The sequence below is a fragment of the Canis lupus genome, chromosome 8 (assembly GCF_048164855.1).
Source record: "Canis lupus baileyi chromosome 8, mCanLup2.hap1, whole genome shotgun sequence".
In the NCBI taxonomy this organism is placed as follows: domain Eukaryota; kingdom Metazoa; phylum Chordata; class Mammalia; order Carnivora; family Canidae; genus Canis; species Canis lupus.
In genome coordinates, this window is record NC_132845.1 from 65,416,678 (window position 1) to 65,439,173 (window position 22,496).

At 38.6% G+C, this 22,496-nt stretch overlaps 1 protein-coding gene across 8 annotated transcripts in view; it reads right to left on the minus strand.

Moving 5' to 3' along the window:
• RNF216 (ring finger protein 216) overlaps positions 1 to 22,496 on the minus strand; it is a 162,196-nt gene that overhangs the window by 121,450 nt on the left and 18,250 nt on the right. For 6 of the 8 annotated variants that reach the window (XM_072836895.1, XM_072836892.1, XM_072836894.1 and 3 more), the window contains exons 3-5: positions 17,266 to 17,399; positions 6,946 to 7,800; positions 5,912 to 5,988 (exon numbers count right to left, since the gene is read on the minus strand). In XM_072836895.1, coding sequence (XP_072692996.1) covers positions 5,912 to 5,988; positions 6,946 to 7,800; positions 17,266 to 17,399 — 1,066 coding nt within the window. The remainder of the gene's footprint in view (positions 1 to 5,911; positions 5,989 to 6,945; positions 7,801 to 17,265; positions 17,400 to 22,496) is intronic. The other 2 variants (XM_072836897.1, XM_072836896.1) reach the window with 1 other exon arrangement.

A 22,496-nucleotide genomic window follows, 5' to 3' on the forward strand; every position in this document is an offset into this window, starting at 1 on the left:
TGATCCTAGAGACCCTGCATGGAGCCTGCTTCTCCCTCTGCCTGTGTCTCTGGCTCTCTCTCTCTCTCTCTCTCTGTGTTGTGTCTCTAATGAATAAAATCTTAAAAAAAAAAGACTGCATATAGTATGACCAAGAAAGCCACACACAATGCCAGCTTACTCAACATTGCTTTGGGCCTCCTTTTGGGTCTACATGAACAATATTTAGCTTAGCTGTGGAAATTAATGCCTAGTCCCAAGAGCCCAGGGACAAAAGTCATGTCAGGAAATTCAGAAGATGGGAGCCTTGGGGGCTCAGTTGGTGAAGCGTCTGTCTTAGGCTCAGGTCATGATCTCAGGGTTCTGGGATTAAGGCCCACAATGGGCTCCCTGCTCAGCAGGGAGTGTGCTTCTCCCTCTGCATGGCTCTTTCTCAAATCAATCTTTTTTTTTTTTTAATGGAAACTCAGAAGGCTACAGGTTTGAAAAGATTTAATATAATTACTGCATAGTCCCCTTTCTTTGGGTTTCATAAGAATTTTTATTTTTAAATTTTTTAATTTTTTTTCATAAGAATTTTTATATGTTTAAGAATGAATATTTGCATCTCAGTGATGTGAAAGGCACAGAATATATAAGTCCCTAAAGGATATGTAGGAGACTTAGGAGGTTAAGAGAACAAATTGTCACAGAATCTGTCCATTTGATCCCATTTTACTGATATTTCATAGAAATTAATCTTGCAGATACTTGAAAAATAATATTCATTTGTAAATGAGAGAAACATTAAAGTATATTGTAAATTTCTAAAGGGTTACTTTAATATTTACTATAAATTATTAAAAACCACTTAAACTTGGCATTTCCTATTCATATCAGTATTCTATAGCTACCTGTGTTCAGTTTATACTTAATCATTTATATTTTCCAAACTGAACAAACAAGTACTGTGTTTCATCATCAGGAAACCATGAACAACAAAATAATTCAATGAGACAAGGTGCAAACAATTCAGGCAGGAGAGAAATACAATTAGTAACAAATATATGAAGAATGCCATGCAGCCCATTATCAAAGAAAATATAAAACTAAAACAGCAGGCTACTTTATGCCTAGTTAACACCACCATTATGCATCATCACTGAGAAATTATTAAAGCAACTCACACAAAAAAATAAAAATAAAAAATAAAAAAATAAAGCAACTCACATACATCTCCAACAGCAACATACACTGATACAACTTCACTGGAAACCTATTTGAAAATGTTTCTCAGACCATGAATTTGTTTATAATGTTTGACCCTAAATTTTAACTTCTAGGGTTTCAGCATACAGAAAGAAAGAAAAGGGAAACTGCCATATGGAGAATAATGTTCATTAGAACATTGGTGAAAACTATAAACAAAGCATTTAACAAAGAGGAAAACTCAATAAAACCGTTACTAAAGGTGATCGTTAACACCATAAAGAAAAAAAAACGGAGTATTTTACTTAACATAATTTTATAAACAAAATACCCAAAATTACATTTACCCTCTGAAAAAACTGTGTTTGCATTCCAAGAAGAACTAAAAGGTTGCATAAAAATAAAATTAGTTTTTGCTTTGTTTTAAAGATTTTTAATTTATTTATTCATAGAGAGAGAGGCAGAGGCAGAGGAAGAGGGAGAGGCAGGCTCCATGCAGGGAGCCTGATGTGGGACTCAATCCCGGGTCTCCAGGATCACACCCTGGGCTGCAGGCGGCGCTAAACCGCTGCACCACTGGGGCTGCCCCAAATTAGTTTTTTAATTGAGGGGAAGTCTAGGAGATACTTTTTATTGTAAAAATGTACTAGTTATTTCTGTTCAATTTTGCTATGAATCTAAAAATGCTCTACAAAGTTTATTAATTTAAAATAATGTAATTATCAAGTTATTTACATATTAAAATATTTTAAAAGCTTAGAATAACTAGTACTTTCATTTTTAGTAACAGCAGAAACAATCCTCCCAAAGATGAGAAACAAGACCAAAAATTCAGAAATAAAAAATTTCTGCTTGAAAATAACAGCAGCCAACAGGAGGGCAAAGGTGGCCAAATCTGGTCAAGACTGGAGGCTCAGAAAGCATGAACTATGCTTCAAAGGTACATTATTTGTAAAAGCCAAAAAGCAGAAACAATTCAAATGCCTATCAAAAGTAGAGGGAAAAATTACAGTATTTTGATACAAATGGGATACCACATAGTAATGAAAATGAATGAACTATAGTTATACAAAGCATGGATGAATCCCAGAACCAACATGCTGAGTGAAAGATGTCAATCACAAAGTACAGAGACGGTGGGATCCCTGGGTGGCGCAGCGGTTTGGCGCCTGCCTTTGACCCGGGGCGCGATCCTGGAGACCCGGGATCGAATCCCACGTCAGGCTTCCTGCATGGAGCCTGCTCCTCCCTCTGCCTGTGTTTCTGCCTCTCTGTCTCTCTCTGTATGACTATCATGAATAAATAAATAAAATCTTTAAAAAAAAAAAAAAAAAAAAAAAAAAAAAAAAAAAAAAAAAAAAAAAACAAAGTACAGAGACGATGTGAAATCTTCACAAAATCTTCAGTGTTCAAAGATGGTGACTAATGTTCTATTTTTTGAGGATTTCTGGGTGGTAGTTACATGAATGTTTGATTTGTGATAAATGATTAGACTGGCTATCTTTATATTGTGCATTCTTCTATTGTGGATTGTAGTCCACAATAAAAAAGATGAAAAAAAATTATGAATATTAAAACAGAAGTCTAAGTGAAAGTGAAACTCCACAGAAGTAAGCTAAACAGAAGCAAGATTTTCCTGAGTGCACTCATCAAGTCATTTATATATTCAAAAGGAAAATAATAATAATAATCATCTTGAGCCCTTAGTTCACAGGGCACACAGGGTAAGAAACAAAAAGCTCACAGACCACAAGAAGCATGCCTTAATACTGATAACAAGTGCATGGAGAGGAAAACAAAATGTCCTCTGAGAATTGGTGAAGACTATAGCCCAGGCCTCATCCAGAACTAAATTCTTCCTATCTCCGTGATCCAAAAACTTGCAGACAACATTCTAAAGTATAAAGCAGTGTTAGACCAACCCTGCCCCTAGGTACATGATGAAAGACAAAGCAAATCCTCCCAAAAGGAATTATTTCTATCAAGACCCCAAGAAATGAGCTCATAGTCAAACCTTACAAATAGCACAGGACACAGTACACCAAGAACGCCAGCAGTAACAATGAGATTCGTAAGAATTTCATGTGTTAGAATGCTCACAATCAGAACACAAAGAAGCTATGTTTGTAATGTTTAGAAAACTAAATAGATTGAAAATACAGGGAAAAAATGACACTAGACAAGTGATCATGACAATTATAAAATAAGGATGCCAGGATGAGAATACAGGAAATGGAACTAAAAACACCATGGATGAGTTTAATGGCAGATTACACTCCACTAAAAAGACAATTAGCGGGAGGACAGCTTTGAAGAAATCATCCAAAGTGTATGGCAGAGACAAAGAGATGGGGTTAAGAGTCATAGAGGATAGGGGAGATGTGTGACAGCAGATGGAAGAAAGCAGGATTATGGAGGAGATACTGGCTACCAGTTTTCCAGAACTGAGGAATATCATTAAGCTACCACCTAGGATAGTCTATCTAACTGTATGGCCTTAGCGAGATATGCTTTAAGCACGAAGTAATTATATTTTTTACTTCACTCAGTAATAATCATCAGTAGGAACAGTGGTACTATTATTAGTATAATTTTATTGTATACATATTGTAGTATAAAAATGTATTAATGTTATTAGAAATTAAGTTTTTAGTGGAAAAACACATAAATGTATAATTTAGAAAGAATGAGGGGGAAAAAAAAACCTTAATGTTAAACTTGAATGGGAAATTATGAACATATGATTTTTAAAACCCGCATTTCCTTGGTCTGTGTGCTTTAAGGGCCAAGAAGTGATAACATGCTAGTAGCAATGATGAGCATGTCTAGCCCTTAGATATCAACCCTCACTCTCAGAAACCTAAGTTTCTTGGAAAAAAGACCACATTCTAGGTTTAGGGGAGAAATGTTCAAGGTAAGCCAGGGCACTTCAGTACTTTACAAAGCAAGGATACGCTCAGACTAATAGGGTCATGTCAAAATGACACAGATGCATCTTAAGAGGCCCCTACTGGTCAAATTCAGGATAATTCAGTACCAAAAACAAGGCTGAAACTGATTGTAAAATACCACTTATTTAAAACCTTTAAGTCCCTAGGAACTCAGAAAAAGAATAAGAAGTAAAGGGGCAAAATCTTAGAGTAGAATGCCAGATCATAATCCAAGTGGTAGATATATGGGTGTTCAATTGTATAGTCTTTCAACCTATGTCAAAAAATACTTGGGGGGGGGGATCAATGACATTAAAAAAAAGTAAGGGAGGGACTGTTCTAGACTAAAAAGCTAAAAGATAAACACAATAGAAAACCACGACTCAATCCTGGTTTAAAAACTGGTTACAATGGCTGTCCTGGACAGAGGATGATAGGGTGGCCACTGGCACCAATAGTGTCTTTGTATGAATCAGAAAAGAGCATTTCCTCTGGCTGCTGACCAGGATAATGGGGCTCCTCTTGTTTGGCCGTGGCCAGGAACAGCTCTCACTTGCACCTCTGGCTGAATGCTACAGTATTGGGCATAATCTTTTGAAGACAGAGGTTTAGGTATACTACCCCTTCTGTTCAACTAACCTAATCTGTATTAATTAACTGAAAATTTTATTAGTTTCAATATTCTGTTCTTTATAAATTACCAACTTTTTCAGCTCTGTAGACTAGAAGGAAAGAATATAAAAGGAAAAGGACTTATTTTGTTCTCCTTGGGACATTGCCATTTTTTGAAAATCACAGTTATCATTCTTATGATAAACACTAAAGAAACACTTCCATACATGTCTCCAAACAGGCAAAGCAGTTGCAGAACATTTTCTGTTACAAATACAGGGAAGAAAATATCTAACAATCTGATCAAAACACAGAATTAACAGAACAATCTGATCAATGCTCAGAATTAACAAAATACCATAACTATGCAGGATTACTTTACTAAAAAGCCCAGAAAAGTCTGTACATGACTAAAATTAGAATTCTTCTAATTTTAGGATTAAAGCAAATATAATTCCAAGTGAAATAAGTCACTCACAAAAGGACAAATACTGTGTTATTCTACTATTATGAAGTCCCTGGAGTAGTTATATTCAGAAAGACAGAAAGTAGAAGTGTTGGTCCCAGGGGCTGAGGGTGGAGAGGGCAAGGAATAAGGAGTTAATGTTTAATGCACACAGTTCCAGTTTGAGAAGATGAAAATGTTCTGGAGACAGTGGCAGTGATTTGTGCAAAAAATGTGGAGATACTCAATCCATTGATCTGTATACTTAAAGATGGTAAAAATGGTAGATTAAAAAAAAATTTTTTTATTGGAGTTCAATTTGCCAACATATAGCATAACACTCAGTGCTCATCCCGCCCAGTGCTCATCCCGCCAAATGCCCCCCTCAGTGCCCATCACCCAGTCACCCCAACCCCCTGCCCACTTCCCCTTTCACTACCCCTTGTTCATTTCCCAGAGTTAGGTGTCTCTCATGTTTTGTCACCCTCACTGATATTTTCACTCATTTTCTCTCCTTTCCCTTTATTCCCTTTCACTAATTTTTATATTCCCCAAATGAATGAGACCATATGTTTGTCCTTTTCCGATTGACTTATTTCACTCAGCATAATACCCTCCAGGTCCATCCACGCCGAAGCAAATGGTGGGTATTTGTCGTTTCTAATGGCTGAGTAATATTCCATTGTAAAAATGGTAGATTTTGACATTAAATGTATTCCACCACAATAAAAACAAAAAAGCATGATGGTTTACTTACACATTCAAATCGTAATAATTCTTCAAATGAATTATCTCCTCGATATACCCATTTGCGACATCTGGAAATCTTGCTTCCTGAAAAGGAATAAAAACATTATTTTTTTCATCCGTTAGAATGATTTCAGATACCAATAAAAACCAGATGGCAAAAAGTAAATGACCAAAGATGAGAAAAGGGCTGTAAAGTAAGTCTGTGCCCAGGCTTATGTGTCTATATACACTGTGGACTCTAGAGAAAGGATCCTAGAGATTATCTGGTCTTCTGGTACTTTACTTATCCATTCTTCACTCTTTCAATTAATGATGAACATCTCTGCCCAGGCAAAAGGAGTCTGAAAAGGAGTAAAGTACTACCTCTTAAGATGCACAAGAGCTAGTGTGCCAGATGAAAACACCCAGGGGAAGAAGGGTTAAGAGGGAAGAAGGGTTAAGAGTCTGTTCAAAGGCAAACAGCAAATGAGCCAGAACCCACAGCCCTGCATCACACTCTACATCAGGGATATCCAACAGAACTTCATACAACGATGGAAATGTTCTATTCTGTGCTTTCCAGTATGGTAGCTCTTCAGCCCCATATGACTATTAGGTACTTTAAATCTGACTAGTACCACTGGAAATGGAATTTTAAATTTAATTGTAAGACATTTAAATTTAAACAGGCACCAGAAACTACCACATTGGACAGTGCAGCTCTAGGTAATCTTATAAACCTGCTTTATGGGTTTGAATTGGGAGTTAACTCAAAACCTTTTTAAAACCAGGGGATTGCTTGTATGACAGCACTAGGGTATCCATGATCTGCAGCTAGAATCCCAGAGTACTTGCTGGGGGGTTAAGGATAGATTAGGAATTCTGATTTAACTTTCCTATTTTCAGAGTCTTTCTTCTTCTGTTCTATGTATCCAGCTACAGATCCCTTAGGAAGATGAAGTGCCTCCCCCCACCCCCCATGGCCATGATTTTGCACTAAAAGAAAACTAAGTACATTTAGTGTCTGTATGTAATTATTCACTTAAATAAAATAAAACTTACTGTTTCTTTCACTAAAAGTGCAACGAGTTCTTGATCTACCTCAGTAGCTTCTTGCCCCCAAAGGTTTTCCAAATTGTGCTCCTGAGATCCTTGTAGTGGAAAGGCTGGCCCTGGCTCTTCATCATCTATTGCTAATTGTTGATCTTCAAGCTCTCCCAGAGGATGGGCAGGCTGAGGAGAAGAGGGGCCTGGAATCCCATCTTGCTGGGGTTCTGGCCTTGGAAAAGCTGGCCTTGGAAAAGCCAGCCCTGGGGGTTCATGCTGATACAACAATGGGCCCAGTTCTGCTTCAGGCTGCCGCTCCTGAGGAACAACTTGATTTGTTATCTCACGGGACTGTTGGTTTAGGGATTGGAAGTAAGGATGGTCTAACCAGCAGTCTTCTTCAATGGCCTGATCATCTAGGATAGCAGTCGATTCTTCAAGATTTGATAAAAGCTCTGTCTCTGAATCTTCAGATGACTGGTTCTGAGTGTCCAAAGGATCGCCTTCTGGTAAAAGCAGGCTACTTTCTTCCAAGATCACGATTTTCTGCTCTGATCTCGGGTTGACAATGTCATTTGCAGCTTGGTTATGACTTGGTCCAGGTTTGGGTTCTCTTTCTGTTTGGCTTGGCTTAATGAATTCAGAAACTCCAGGAGGCCCAAGATCCAGAAATTCACCGTAGTCTTCCTCAGAATCATCCTGTGCCCCAGAATCAAACAATGAGCTGTTACACACTGAAAAATAGCCGTTCTTATCTGATTCAAAGGCTGCTCTAGACTTTTTAGGCCTTTCTTCTCCCAATCTTTTGAGATCTTGCCACTGGGCAGCTGGTTTGATGAGATTGGGTCGTGATGTCTGAGGTTTATTTGTCTAAGAAAAAATGAAATTTTAATAATGATTCAATTTCTTTCCTAGGTGTATGTCTCCTTGTGTACTTATGTTGAGCTCTGGAGACAGGACAGGAAAGAAAGAAAACTCAAAACACTCTACCCCACAAAACCTATTTTTCTCTCAACATTTCTCTTAGCACTGAAATCTGATTTCAACTGTTAAGAATCAAAGTAACCATTCATAGACTGGAACCTGAGTTATAGGTGAATTATAATTTCACCTGAGACCACTAAAAAACAACTGTATAGCAAAGGAAATAATGAAAGAATGACAACACAGCAGAGGGATGAGGAGTGTTCAATAAACATGAAAAGAATCTAAACTTCACTAGTAAATTAGCAAAATGCAAATTACAAAAAGATCCCCCAGCCCCCCAATAAGACTGGTAGAGGTTTTAGTTAGATATTATCAAGCACTGATAAGGATGTGGGAAAACTCAGGCTATCATTCAGGGCTGAATTCAAGAGGGCAATTTGACCTTATTGATTAAATTAAAATGTATATCCTTAGGATATGTCAGTATAACTTTTTCTTATCTATTCTACACTTATGTATCTAAAAGGGACATATACAAAGATATTCACTGCTACATTGCTTATAACATAAAAAGAAAAAAATCGGAGACATTCTAGTTTATGCCCAAGAAAGTAGGTGAATTGCAATGGATGTCCAATTTTAAGATAGCAGAATTATAGATGCCTCTGACTCTTCTCTGAAATCACCCTGATCCTGAGAAAAGAATGAGACACAGAACTGAAAATCTTTGATGAAAACCAGAAGACATCTGCAATCCCAAAACACAGCATATATGAGGAGGAGCTGACAAATGCAGTGAGTAAAGTACCACCTCAAATTTCAAGGAAGGCAGAGAAAGCTTCAGAAAGGCAGAGAGTTTTCCAAAGATGGTGGTGTGCCCTGAGGGCAAAACCAATCCCCTGTTTGGAACAAGAGGAACCACCACTCCACTTGACAGGAGTTTCTGAGGAGTTCAGACTGTATGGGAACAGATACCTCTGTGGGGGGTAGCCTGTTAGTGACACAGATGGAGAGAACTTTGAAATGGGTTTCTCTGGAACCAGCAACCTCTGCCAGGTTATAAGAATAGAAAGCTAAATAAACTTAAGTCCACGTGCACAAACACCCTCTGCCTACACACACACACACCCGTCTGTTGTAAGAGAGAACTCCTGCTAGCCAACAACAGTACCTGAGCCTTTCCCCAACATAACTCCCTACAAAGAGCCGGTCCAGGAAAACTTCAATTGCATTCACAGTTGAGTAAACACCAACTAGAAATTATATAAGATACCCAACTTAAAAAAAAAAAAGAAATGGCAGATGAGTAACACAGAAAATTAGTACTACCCAGGAGGTAAAATAATGACAAAACAGAAACAAGAACACAAAGAAGTAATAAAATAATTAATCTTTAATATAAATGCTTTAAATCATTTCTGAGTAGAAACAAGATAATCATCAAAAGCTGGGAGGTGAAGTGAAGAAGCCAGGGGTCAAAAAATACATTTAAAGCTGATGAATCAATTAATATATGTAAGGACAGCATTTGAAAATATAAAAGTAATACCAGAAGAACTAAAAAGAATAAAACTAAGGATAAAAAGCTTTCCAAAAAGGGGTATCTGGGTGGCTCAGTGGTTAAGCATCTGCCTTTAGCTCAGGGCATGATCCTGGGATCAAGTCCTGAGTCAGCAGGGAGCCTGCTTCTCCCTCTGCCTATGTCTCTGCCTCTGTCTCTCATGAATAAATAAATAAAATCTTTAAAAAATTTAAATAAAAAAAAGTTTAAAAATTATCAGCTAGAACACAGTCCCAAAATAAACAAAAACAAAACCTTCAAAATGCAGGGAACATATAGTGAAAGATTACTATTAAAAAAAAAAGACTTATTTATTTATTTTTGAGAGAGACAGAACATGCACATGTGTGCATGAGCTGGAGAGAGAAGCAGAGGAAACTCAAGCAGAATCCTGGCTGAGTACAGAGCCCAATGAGGGCTCCACCCCACGACCATAAAATCACAACCGGAGCTGAAGTCCAGAGTTGAATGCTTAACCAAGTAAGCTACTTGGTGGCCCTCAAACATTATTTTTAAAAGCAGTAAAAATGTAAAGCAAAATAAATATTATGAAGAACTAAAAACAAATTATAAAAGCCACCATTAATAAATACCTTGCTGATGCAGTCAGGGGAGTGTGTGACTCCTGATCTTGGGGTTAGGAGTTTGAGCCCCACCTTGGATGCAGCAATTAAATAAATAATTTAATATAAACAAGATCGATTCACCTATTAAATTTAAAAGTCCCTTTAAAAAGAACCCCTAAAGCAAGACCCAACTATATAATCAAGTGATTGGCACACAGTGATTCAGAAAGCACATAGATAAGGACACAAAAGTGGACTTCTGTTTCTAGTAAACAACATGCCAAATCATTCATAATAACCCTTCTGCTGTAAAAGCAGAAAACTTGGTCAAAATATCAAAGCAACATCAAACATCTACTTGAAGGATTCTGAGATACAGGAAGCAGGAGGAAGTCCAGCAAAATGTACCCCACATTGGGATAGTTTTCTCCTATAGCTGCATTTGCCAATTCCAGATCCAGCTGAAAATGAGACGACAAACATTTCTGACATCCTTACTGAGGAGCTATGGTCACCAAAGGTGGAATTCAGAACTCACTATGGGAAAGAGTTCTGAGAAATCCCAAGCTCAAGGGTAAACTGGAAATATGCTGGACCTCCCTGGAAATGAATCCTAGAGTTTAGATAGTTTAAATTCCTCTATTTGAAACTGCTAGACCCTCAACCTAGTTTGAGAAACAAATGTTGGACCTCTTTGAAGAAACAGATCATCCAGAACCTCAAATTTTTCATATACGATGATCACCACTCAATAAAAGTAAGTAGGTATATGAGAAGTCAATGCAACATGATAGAAAACCAAACCAAGAGAAGTTAACAGATAAGAGAAACAAACTGACAGAGGCTTCAGAGAGGGAAGCTACCAGACATGGATTCTAAAAAAAAAAAACATACACTGCATGTTTAAGGAAATAAAAGACCAGATTGAGAACTTTAGCAGAGAACTAAAATATATCAGAAAAAAAGAAAGAAAGCAAGAAAGAAACAATCAACCAACCAACCAACCGAAATTTTGTCCGATGGAAAAATTCGGCTAAGACTAGGACAAATGGATGGTATACAGCATTCTAAATGAACAGAGTTGAAGAGAAAATAGTACAATGAATGAGAGGTCAGAAGAAAGCAGCCTGGGGGCGGGGGGTCTGGGTGGCTCAGGAAGTTAAATGTCTTCCTTTGGCTCAGGTCATGATCTTGGGGTCCTGGGATGGAGTCCTGTATCTGGCTCCCTGCTCAGTGGGGTGGCTGCTTCTTTCTCTGCCCCTCCCTACCACTTGTGTGCTTGTCCTCTCTCAAATAAATAAATAAAATCTTAAAAAAAAAAAAAAAAAAAAAGAAGAAAGCAGCCCAAATAAGGCATAGATACAAAATGATTGAAAATTAGGTAAGAAAATGGTAGAGGTAAAGACTACAGTAAAACCAACTACGTGAGTTCTGAATGAGATAAAAAGCAGTATTTTTTTTTTTTTTTTAGATTTTATTTATTTACTCATGAGAGACACAGAGAAAGAGGCAGAGACATAGGCAGAGGGAGAAGAGGCTCCCTGTAGGAGCCTGATGCAGGACTCGATCCCAGGACCCCGGGATCATGACCTGATTCAAAGGCAGACACTCAACCAAAGAGCCACCCAGGCGTCCCAAGAAACAACACTTGAAAACAAAATACAAATAATCAGGAAGGACAGGGGCTTGATTTATTTTGAAAATCTAAGTAGGATGAATTAAACCGACAGAAACCTAAGAACAGCATAGGAAGACTTTAGAAATCAAATATAAGTTCTTAAAAGCACATACTGCCTTCAAAAGGAAAAATAAGACGGGCTTTTCAACACAAAAATGAGAGACAGAAAACACTGGAATACCACATCCTTAGTGGTAAAAGAAAATAACTACCACATAGAATTTTATGTTTGATGAAAAGATCAGATTTACTGTAAAGGAAATCCTAAGGAGTGCTCCTTATGTAGAAGAAAAATAATCTGCAAAATGCAGAAAGGAATGAAGAGCAACAAAAATATTTGGAGGAGGTAAAGTGAATGCTGATCATATAAAACGAAAGATTGTGTAGATTTAAAAAAATGTATACAGAATAAAAATATATTTTAAATAGTATTTAATTTGGGAAATAAATAGAGTTAAAGTGTTCTACACTCTTTACCCAGGAAGAGTTTAAATTTAAAGCACTAATTTATATAATGCTGAAGCCTCTGTGATGTGAGAAAGCCTGAACAAGCTCTTAAACTACATCATATACATTAGACATGACACCAATGACAACTGACAAAAGAACAAACTGAATTTCATCAATGTTTAAAACTTTTTTTTTTTTTAAAGATTTTATTTATTCATGAGAGACACAGAGAGAGAGAGAGACAGAGACACAGGCAGAAGGAGAAGCAGGCTCCATGCAGGGAACTCGATGCGGGACTTGATCCTGGGACTTCAGGATCATGCCCTGGGCCGAAGGCAGGTGCTAAACTGCTGAGCCACCCAGGGATCCAAAAAGTTTAAAACTTCTTTGCTTCTAGGACATCACCAAATAATGAAAAGACAGACAATGAGAGAAAATATCCAAAAATCAGGTATAAGGGTACACTACCCATAATATACAAAGATTCAATAATACAAAGACAATCCTGTTTAAAAATGGGTACATGATTTGCATAGGCATTTTTCCAAAAAAGATATGCAAGTGGCTAATAAGCACATCAAAAGAGGCTAAATATGACTAGCCATTGGGAAATGTAAATCAAAACCATGAGATACCACTTCATATCTACGAGGATGGTTGTAATAAAAAAGATACAACTAACAATTGTTTGAGAGAATATGGAGAAACTGAAACCCTTGTACACTGCTGGTGGGAATGTAGGATAGAGCAGCTGCTATGGAAAACAGTCTGGGAGAGTAGACCAGAGTTATCACAGGATTCCTAGGTATAGAAATGCTATGGTCTGAGTCTGAATGTCTGTGTCTCCCTTCCTGACCCTCATGAATGGGATTAGTGCCTTTGTAGAACAGGTTCCAGAGAGATCCTTAGCCTCTTCCACCAAGTGAGGACACAGTGAGAGGTGTTGGCTATGAACCAGAAAGAGGGCCTTCACCAAAACACAACCACACTGGAGCCTTGATCTTGGACTTACCAACCTCCAGAACTGTGAGCAATAAATTTCTGTTGTTTATAAGTTACCCAGTCAGTGTATTTTGTTATAGTAGCTGGAATAGACTAAGACAATAATGAAGGAAGAAAAAAAAAAAAACATGTCCACACAAAAACTGCTACATGAATGTTCATAGCAGCATTAGCATTAACAGGAAAAAGGGGAAGTATCCCAAATGTCTTTCAATTTTGATGAATAGATAAACAACATGTGGTACATCCATACAATGGAATATTGTTTGGCAATAAAAAGGAATGAAGCACTGATTTATGCTACATCACAGATGAATCTTAAAGACATTAAGCTAAATGAAAGAAGGCTGTCACAAAACCACATATTATATGATCCCATTCATATGAGATGTCCATAAAAGGCACATGTATACGGACAGAAGTAAATCAGTGGTTGCCTAGGGTGGGGTGCAGAGGATGGTGGGGGGGGATTAGCAATCACGGTTAATAGGCACAGGGTTTCCTTTTGGGATAATGAAAATGTCCTAAAATTGATTGTATTAATGGCTGAAAAACTGTAAATACATGAAAAACTATCGAACTGTATCCTTTTTTTAAAGTAGGCTCCATGCTCAGCATGCAGCACAAGCGGGGCTTGAACTCATGACCTTGAGTGAGATCAAGACCTGAGCTGAGGGCAGCCCTGGTGGCGCAGCGGTTTAGCGCCGCCTGCAGCCCGGGGTGTGATCCTGGAGACCCTGGATCAAGTCCCACATCGGGCTCTCTGTATGATGCCTGCTTCTCCCTCTGCCTGTGTCTCTGCCTCTCTCGCGCTCTCTCTGAATAAATAAATCTTTAAAAGAAAGAAAAAAAAAAAAAAAAAAGACCTGAGCTGAGATCAAGAGTTGGGAAGTTTAACCAACTGATCCAGCCAGGTGCCCCTGAACTGTACACTTTAAATGGATGAACTGTATGGTATGTGAATTCTATCCCAAAGAAGTTGTTTTAAAAAGGGAGAGATCCTATGAAGAAGCCCTAGTGAGAGCAATGCCTGCCAGCTTCCAGCTGCTCCAGTCCCCTACGGCCCCAGCTTCAGCACTGTGACGACAGCCACACAAGACATCCTAAGCCAGAACCATCCAGCTGAGCCCTTCTCAAATTCCTGATCCACAGAAACAAATGACTGTAGCTGTTTCAAGCCATTAAGTTTTGAGGTAATATATAATGGCAGTAAGTAACCAGAATAATAATATAAAATAATAATGAGTAACCCAAGAAGTCAGTAAAAGGATAAAATAAATGTTAAAGAAGCATATTAAATATGCTAAAGCAGAAGAAAAGCATTCAAAGCAAAAGCAGAAACTAATAAGAGAACAAATGGAAGCACTAGAACATCAATCTCAAAGCAGTTTCTTTGGTAAAGGAAGGAGAAAAGGGAAGGAAGGAAGGTAATGTTAGTTCATCAAATTAGGGAAAGAGGACAAAAACACAAGTATACAAAACAGATGGAAGAACCACAGAGGACAGAGAGAATCAGGTTATTTAATTTTATTAAATACACTAAAAAAAAAAAACTCTAAAGAAATGATTTTGTAGGAAAATATCAGGAACAAAACTGGTACTAAAAGCGACAGAATGGCAGCCCTGGTGGCCCAGCAGTTTAGCACTGCCTTGAGTCCAGGGCGTGATCGTGGAGACCCGAGATTGAGTCCCACGCCGGGTTCCCTGCATGGAGCCTGCTTCTCCCTCTGCCTGTGTCTCTGCCTCATTTTCTCTGTGTCTCTCGTGAATAAATAAATAAAATCTTAAAAAAAAATAAAAGTGACAGAAGGGGCGCCTGGAGCAGCTTGGTAGGTTAAGCATCCGACTCTTAAGTTTCAGCTCAGTTTATAATCTCAGGGTCGTGTGACTGAGCCCAGCGTTGGGCTCCAATACTTAGCTTGGAGTTGGCTTGAGGGTCTCTCGCTCTGCTTCTCCCATACTCTCTAAAATAAAAAAATAAATCTTTAAAAAAAGAAGTGGCAGAAGGTGGCACCTGGGTGGCTCTCTCAGTTCAATGTCCGACTGTTGATTTTGGCTCAGGTCCTGATATCATCATGATTGTTGAGTTTGAGCCCTACATTGGGCTCCATTTTGGGTGTGCAGCCTACTTTAAAAAAAAAAAAAAAAAAAGTGACAGAAAAATCTAGAAATGTTAATTATCAGAGAGAAACCCAAAATAGTTTCAAAGAACTGGCCTCCAAGATAAACAACAGCCCAAATGCCTGTTGGGTAGTGTAAATCCTACCAAATTTGTAAGGAATAGGTAATGCCAATGTCATTTAAAATAGTATCAAAGCACAGGAGAAAAAAGAAAACTTCTGAATTCTTTTCCTGAAATCTGACTCAATCACATTTATAATAACCCTATCAAAGATAGCATAGGTACACACATATACCTATGGGCCAATATCACTCATGAGATCTATGGAGAAAACTCCAAATAAAATCTTAACAGATGGACTCTAAGGGCTTATTACCATTACATTATAATACTATTATTACCAAGCAGAGTTTATGGAAGGACAGCAAAACAATTTACATTAATGGAACGAAAAAAATTTTATGATAATCTCTACAAATGCTGAAAGGGAATTTGATAGAATTCTATACTTACTAATAAAAACTTAAAGTAGATGGCTACTTCCTTAACATACTTTAAAAAATTGTACCTCAAGCAAAAAGCCACCATCTCATTTAGTGAAGAAACATTGAAATTGTTCCCATTTATGTCAGTGGGTATTTTTCTCATTCCTATTACAATCATTAAAATTTTTGAGAAGGTATTAATTTAACATAATTAGATAAGATAAAGACAAATATAAAAACTGGAAAGGAAGAAACTGCAAGTATCATTATTTGTAGATAGGTCATATACCACCCCAAGACAGGTTCATAGGGTCAACTGAAAGACAACTATAGATAATAAAGATAAGATGAAATTAATATAAAATTAATACTAAGACTAATAGACTCCTAAATTAAAAAAAATAAAAAAAAAAGTTGGGATACCTGGGTGGCTCTAGTGGTTGAGAGTCTGCCTGTGGCCTAGGGTGTGATCCTGAGAGTCCTGGGATCACAGGGATCAAGTCCCACATTAGGTTCCCTGCATGGAGCCTGTTTCGCCCTCTGCATCTGTCTCTGCCTCCTTCTACGTCTCTCATGAATAAATAAATAAAATTCATTAAAAAAAAAAAAAAGTTAAAAGGTACAGGAGAAGAGGAAAGATGCCATTTACAAAAGTGATAGAAAAGATAACCAGGAAGAAAATTAACAAAAAATGTTTAAGATTTAGGGACAACTGGGCGGCTCAGTGTTTAAGTGTCTGCCTTTGGCTCTGGTCATGATCCCAGGGTCCTGGGATCGAATCCCACATCGGCTCCCTGTAGGGAGCCTACTTCTCCCTCTACCTATGTCTCTGCCTCTGTGTCTTTCATGAATAGATCTTTAAAGAAAAAAGTGTTTAAGATTTATAGTAAGAAAAATTCAAAATGCTCTAGCTGAGGGATACAAAGAAAGGTTAGACCAAATGGAATGAGAAAGTTAGAATATATTAAAAATATTATAAATTAATATTATAAAATATTGTTCTGAGTTTAACAGTAAGATTTGTTTTGAATTCATCGATCTGCCTATTGGAGTTAGAAAAGCTGAGGTCAAAATTTATATAAAAATACAAGCACAGGGGTGCCTGGGTGACTCAATGGTTGAGCATCTGCCTTTGGCTCAGGTCATGATTCCAGGGTCCTGGGATTGAGTGCCGCATCTGCTCTCCACAGGGAGTCTGCCTCTCTGTCTCTCATGAATAAATACATAAAATCTTAGAAACAAACAAACAAAAAAAGGTTGCAGTAATTATAAGAGTGCAGAGTAGTGCACGAATAGTCAGAGCAATACTGGAGAAATTGAGAAACAGACCAAACAGAGGGCTTCTAAAGCACGGGGCATGAGGCAGTGTAGAAAGAGGCTGTTCTCAAAGATGCAGGACAACATATACACAGAGCCACAATACAGCAGAAGTGGTGCTCTCAGCTGTCCTACAACAAAGCCCCAACACCCACTGCTACGGGGACAAAGAATCAGATCACTAACTTACAAAAATGCCTCCTCATGGTAAGTTTAAGAAAACTCACTTCTGTCAGGATGACATCATCATCCAGGTCCTCTTCATCGTGTTGCTGAGGAGCTGGGGTGACCAGCATAGGAATCCCTTCCTCATCAGAGGAGTCAGATATGGTGATGGGTCCATCTCTGAGATTGATCCAGTCTAAAAGGAGGCAGAGAACAAGGTTACCAGATGGATATGATCATATTCAGTCTTTTAATTCAATTTTGGGATGAAAAGGGTCAAGCCTAAAGCCAAATTCATGGCTACTAATGTGTTAGCTTATCTATTCAAGCAGCACACCCACCCAAGTATTAATAGCCAGGTTTCTGTGGTAAGCTTTGCCAATAATACATTTTGGGAACCAACAGAAAATCTGACAAGATCATTAACTTTTTCTTATACGATGTTTGAAAAGTCTTTGTGAAATCTTGACTGCCAATTTTTAAAAATGAAAGTATGGTCTCTGACCTCATCTCTATTCCTCCCAGAGAATAAAACATTGTTTTGGAGCACCTGGGTAGTTCGGTCAGTTAAGTGTCTGCCTTTGGCTTGGGTCATGATCCTGGGATCCTGGGTTCGAGCCCCACATGCTCCCTGCTCTGTGGGGAGTCGGCTTCTCCCTGCTCTGTGGGGAGTCGGCTTCTGCCTCTGTCCCTCCCCCTGCTCATGCATGATCGCGCTCTCTCTCACTCTCTCATAAATAAATAAAATCTTAAAAAAACAAAACATTGTTTTATTCAACTATCTGAAGAAACTTTCACTCAAAAATAGTAAAATTTTCATTTAACATTTAAAATCCCAAAGTTTGCTTACCTTAGCCATAGACCTTAAATATAATACACATAGTTCATGGTTTCAAACAGCCATTAACATCTATGACAGTAAACAACAGAACCTTCCTAATTTCCTTTTTTAAATTTTATTATTGGGCAGCCCCGGTGGCTTAAGGGTTTAGCGCCGTCTTCAGTCCAGGGCGTGATCTTGGAGACCCAGGATCAAGTCCCACATCAGGCTCCCTGCATGGAGCCTGCTTCTCCCTCTGCCTGTGTCTCTGCATCTCTCTCTCTCTCTCTGTGTCTCTCATGAATAAATAAATAAAATCTTTAAAAAATAAATAAATAAATTTTATTATTTTTTAAAGATGAGAGAGCACATGAATATTTGAGCAGGGGGAGCAGCAGAGAGAGAGGGAGGAGAAAAGCAGATTCCTTGCTGTGTGTGGAACCCAACATGGTGCTCGATCTCAGGACCCTGAGATCATGACCTAAGCTGAAATGAAGAGTTAGATGCTAAACTGACTGAGCCACCCCGGGGGTCCCATCCTTTTAAGTACAAGTAGAGTTAAGGTAACTAACTACCTGGATACAGTAATTATGTTCAAGGTTTCTAACTCTTTTTATTTGAAAAAATAGAGTATGTCTAATATGAATTACTGGATAACACAAACTTAATTTCTTCCCGCCTGGCCCATGGGAATGTTAAAGGTTAAAACAGGCAATGAGGAGAAAATGCATTAAGAGTCCTAGAGGGCAGCCTGAGTGGCTCAGTGGTTTAGCGCCGCCTTCAGCTCAGGGTGTGATCCTGAAGACTTGGGATCAAGTCACAGGTCGGGCTCCCTGTATGGAGCCTGCTTTTCCCTCTGTCTGTGTCTCTGCCTCTCTCTCTCTGTGTCTCTCATGAATAAATGAATAAAATCTTAAAAAAAAAAAAAAAAGAGTCCTAGAGAAAAGGTTGGGGGGGGGGGGCTGTGACCACAAGAAGAAAAGATGCGTTATCATTACAAATGTTGAAATTTCTCTATTAAAGGTTTATATCTTTCTCAAGGTTAATATCTCATTTATTTTTATGGCATCCAACAATTTGAAAAGCAATCTAAAGTCAAGTATCTCACTTCATCCCAGTAACACAGCTGTGTTGAGCCAGGGACAGCAGTTTGCTGCATCTAAGGTCAGATCGCCTAGGTTCAAGTCTCTGTTCTACCATATGCCAGCCACGTGATACTATTACCTAACTTCATCAAGCATCCAATTCTTCAACATTAAAAAGGGTTAACAGTGATAGTTTGAGGGGAGAAGGCTCAAACCCACAGCCTGCAATGAGGATAGGCAACCAGAAGTAGCTTACTTCATGAGATAGAATTCTAGATTTTCCTGAGTGTTCTCAATCATTGTATGTCTTTGGTCATTTCTAGTTATTAAATGGTTGTTTTTGACAATTTTTTTTTTGAAAATCCAATTGGCTTTACTAAACATTCATGAATTAGGCAGCACCCCATCTAGCAAGCAGAGTGGAGCTCTGGACAATTTTGTCTAATTTTACCACTGGTTTTGGAGAGAGAATTTGCCAATCTCAGTCAGTCATTCCAAAAAACCCACCCTGTGGAGGTCCATTATGAAAAGACGCTGAGGCAGAGGCACTAGATAGCAGGCACAAGGTCAAGAGAGGAAAGGGGTACCAGTTAAACAGCATAATGAACAAGATCCTGGCTGCCTTCTGCTGTTTAGCTCCCAGAATGCTGGCTGAGAGTCTCAGATTCTATACGCAGAAAACTGTAGATTCCAGTCTAGAAGTACCAGCCCAAGAAAAGACCACTTTATCAACAACCTTGGAAGACCCAATGAAAAAGCTGGCTTGAAACCTATCACCTCACAGTGAAGCCTAATGGTTGACAAGATACTCCCCAACACACCATGTATAACACATTACCCTTTAAAAAATTAACGTACAACAAAGCCTATGAACCAAATGTCTAACTCTATGAATTAATCAAAAGGCCCAAACCTGAGTGACCATCACCAAGGTCAGTAAATACAACACTTCCAGCATACTAATAGCCTCCTAACTCCACAGACTAGTTTTGCTTGTTTGAATATACATTCATTTATTTCTGGCTTTCTTGCAAATAGCAGGTCCATGTATCCAATGTTGGGGCATGTGCTGTAGCTATCTGCTGTACATAATCCACTATAAGACCATATAGTGGATAAGTTGTAAATGGATAAGTTATTTATTTTTCTGTCAATGGACATTTGGATTGGTTCCAGTCTTGGCTATTTTGGATAATACTTTTTTTTTTTTTTTTTTTTTTTAAAGAGAGAAAAAGGGGAGGCGGGGGAAGGGCAGAAAGAGAAGGAAAGACTTTTTTTTTTTCTTTTTAAAGATTTTTATTTATTTATTCATGAGACACACAGAGAGAGGCAGAGACACAGGCAGTGGGAGAGGCAGGCTCCCTGTGGGGAGCCCAATGTGGGACTAGATCCTGGGCCCCAAGATCAGGCCTCGAGCCGAAGGCAGATACTTAACCGCTAAGCCACCCAGGCATCCCGAAAGATAGACTCTTAAGCAGGCTCCACACCCAATGCAAAGCTTGACTTGGGGCTTGATCCCACGGCCCTGAGATCATGACCTGAGCCACCTAGGTGCCCCTAATGCTGTCTTAAAACATTCTTACACATGTCTCTTGGTATACTCATTTCAGTTGGGTACATTCTAGGAGTGGAAGTGCTGAATCAGGGAAAGCATATGTTCAATTTTTGTGGATGATGCAAACAATTTTCCAAATTGTGCTAATTTAAACTCCCACTAGTAGTGTGGAGTGGGATGGTTCCTGCTACTTTGTGTCCTTATTGGAACACAGCCATGCACATTCACCTATATATCATCTATAGTTGCCTTCACTGTTACAACTTACAATGGTATAGTCAAGTAATTGCCAACAGAGACCATCAGACTTGAAAGGCAAAAATAGTGACTATCTGGACCTTTAAAAGTTTGCCGAGTCCCAGGGATCCCTGGGTGGCTCAGTGGTTTGGCGCCTGCCTTTGGCCCAGGGCGTGATCCTGGAGCCCCGGGATCGAGTCCCACGTCAGGCTCCTGGCATGGAGCCTGCTTCTCCCTCCCTCTGCCTCTCTCTCTATGTCTATCATAAATAAGTAAATCTTAAAAAAATAAAAATAAAATAAAATAAAATAAAATAAAATAAAAGTTTGCCAAGTCTTCATTTATTCAGTTTTCTTCAAACAAGACATTAGATGCATCTCATAAGCTTCAACAGATTGTATTTTCATTATCATGCAATTCAAATTATTTTCTGATTTCCACTGTGATTTTTTTTTTTTTAAAGATTTTATTTATTTATTCATGAGACACAAAGAGAGAGTGTGCGCGCGAGAGAGTGCAGCAGAGACACAGGTAGAGGGAGAAGCAGGCTCCATGCAGGGAGCCCGACATGGGATTCGATCCCGTGGTCTCCAGGATCATGCCCTGGGCTGAAGGTGGCGCTAATCCACTGAGCCACCTGGGCTGTCCTCTTGAACCATAAGTCGCACTGAAATGTACTCCCATTTTCCACACATACAGGAATTTTCTAATTATATTTCTGTAATTGATTTACAACTTAATTCCAACATGGTTAGAAAATATAATCTATAGGATTTTAATCCTCTCAAACCTGAAACTTGTTTTGTGGCTCAAAATATGGCCAATTTTGTTAAATACATTAGACTCGGTTTTCCGGGATCCCTGGGTGGCGCAGTGGTTTGGCGCCTGCCTTTGGCCCAGGGCGTGATCCTGGGGACCCGGGATCGAATCCCACGTCGGGCTCCCGGTGCATGGAGCCTGCTTCTCCCTCTGCCTGTGTCTCTGCCTCTCTCTCTCTCTCTCTCTGTGACTATCATAAATAAATAAAAATTAAAAAAAAAACTTAAAAAAAAAAAAAAAAAAAAAAAAAAAAAATAGACTCGGTTTTCCATTTATGTCTATTATGTCAAATTTGTTGATCATGTTCTTCCATGTTCTATATTCATACAAATGTTTGTGTATGCTTGCTGTCTGTCAGTGAAAGAAACCTGTTAAAACCTTCCATTATGATTGTGGATTTATCCATTTCTTTTAGTTTTGTTAATTTTTGCTTTGTATATTTTGACATCATGTTACTGAGTGTCTAGAGATTTGAACTGTTTTGTCTTTCCAGTGTACTAACCCCTGTACCATTATAAACTCTTTATCTTTATTAATACTTCTGGCTAGGGGCGCCTGGGAGGCTCAGTGGTTGAGTGTCTGCCTTTGGCTTAGGTCGTGATCCTGGAGTTCTGGGATCAAGTCCCACATCGGGCTCTTTGCAGGGAGTCTGCTTCTCCCTTTGCCTATGTCTCTGCCTCTCTCTCTGTGGCTTTCAAGAATAAAATCTAAAAACAAAACAAAACAAAACTTCTGGTTAAAATGTTCACCTTATCTGATAACATATAGACATACCAG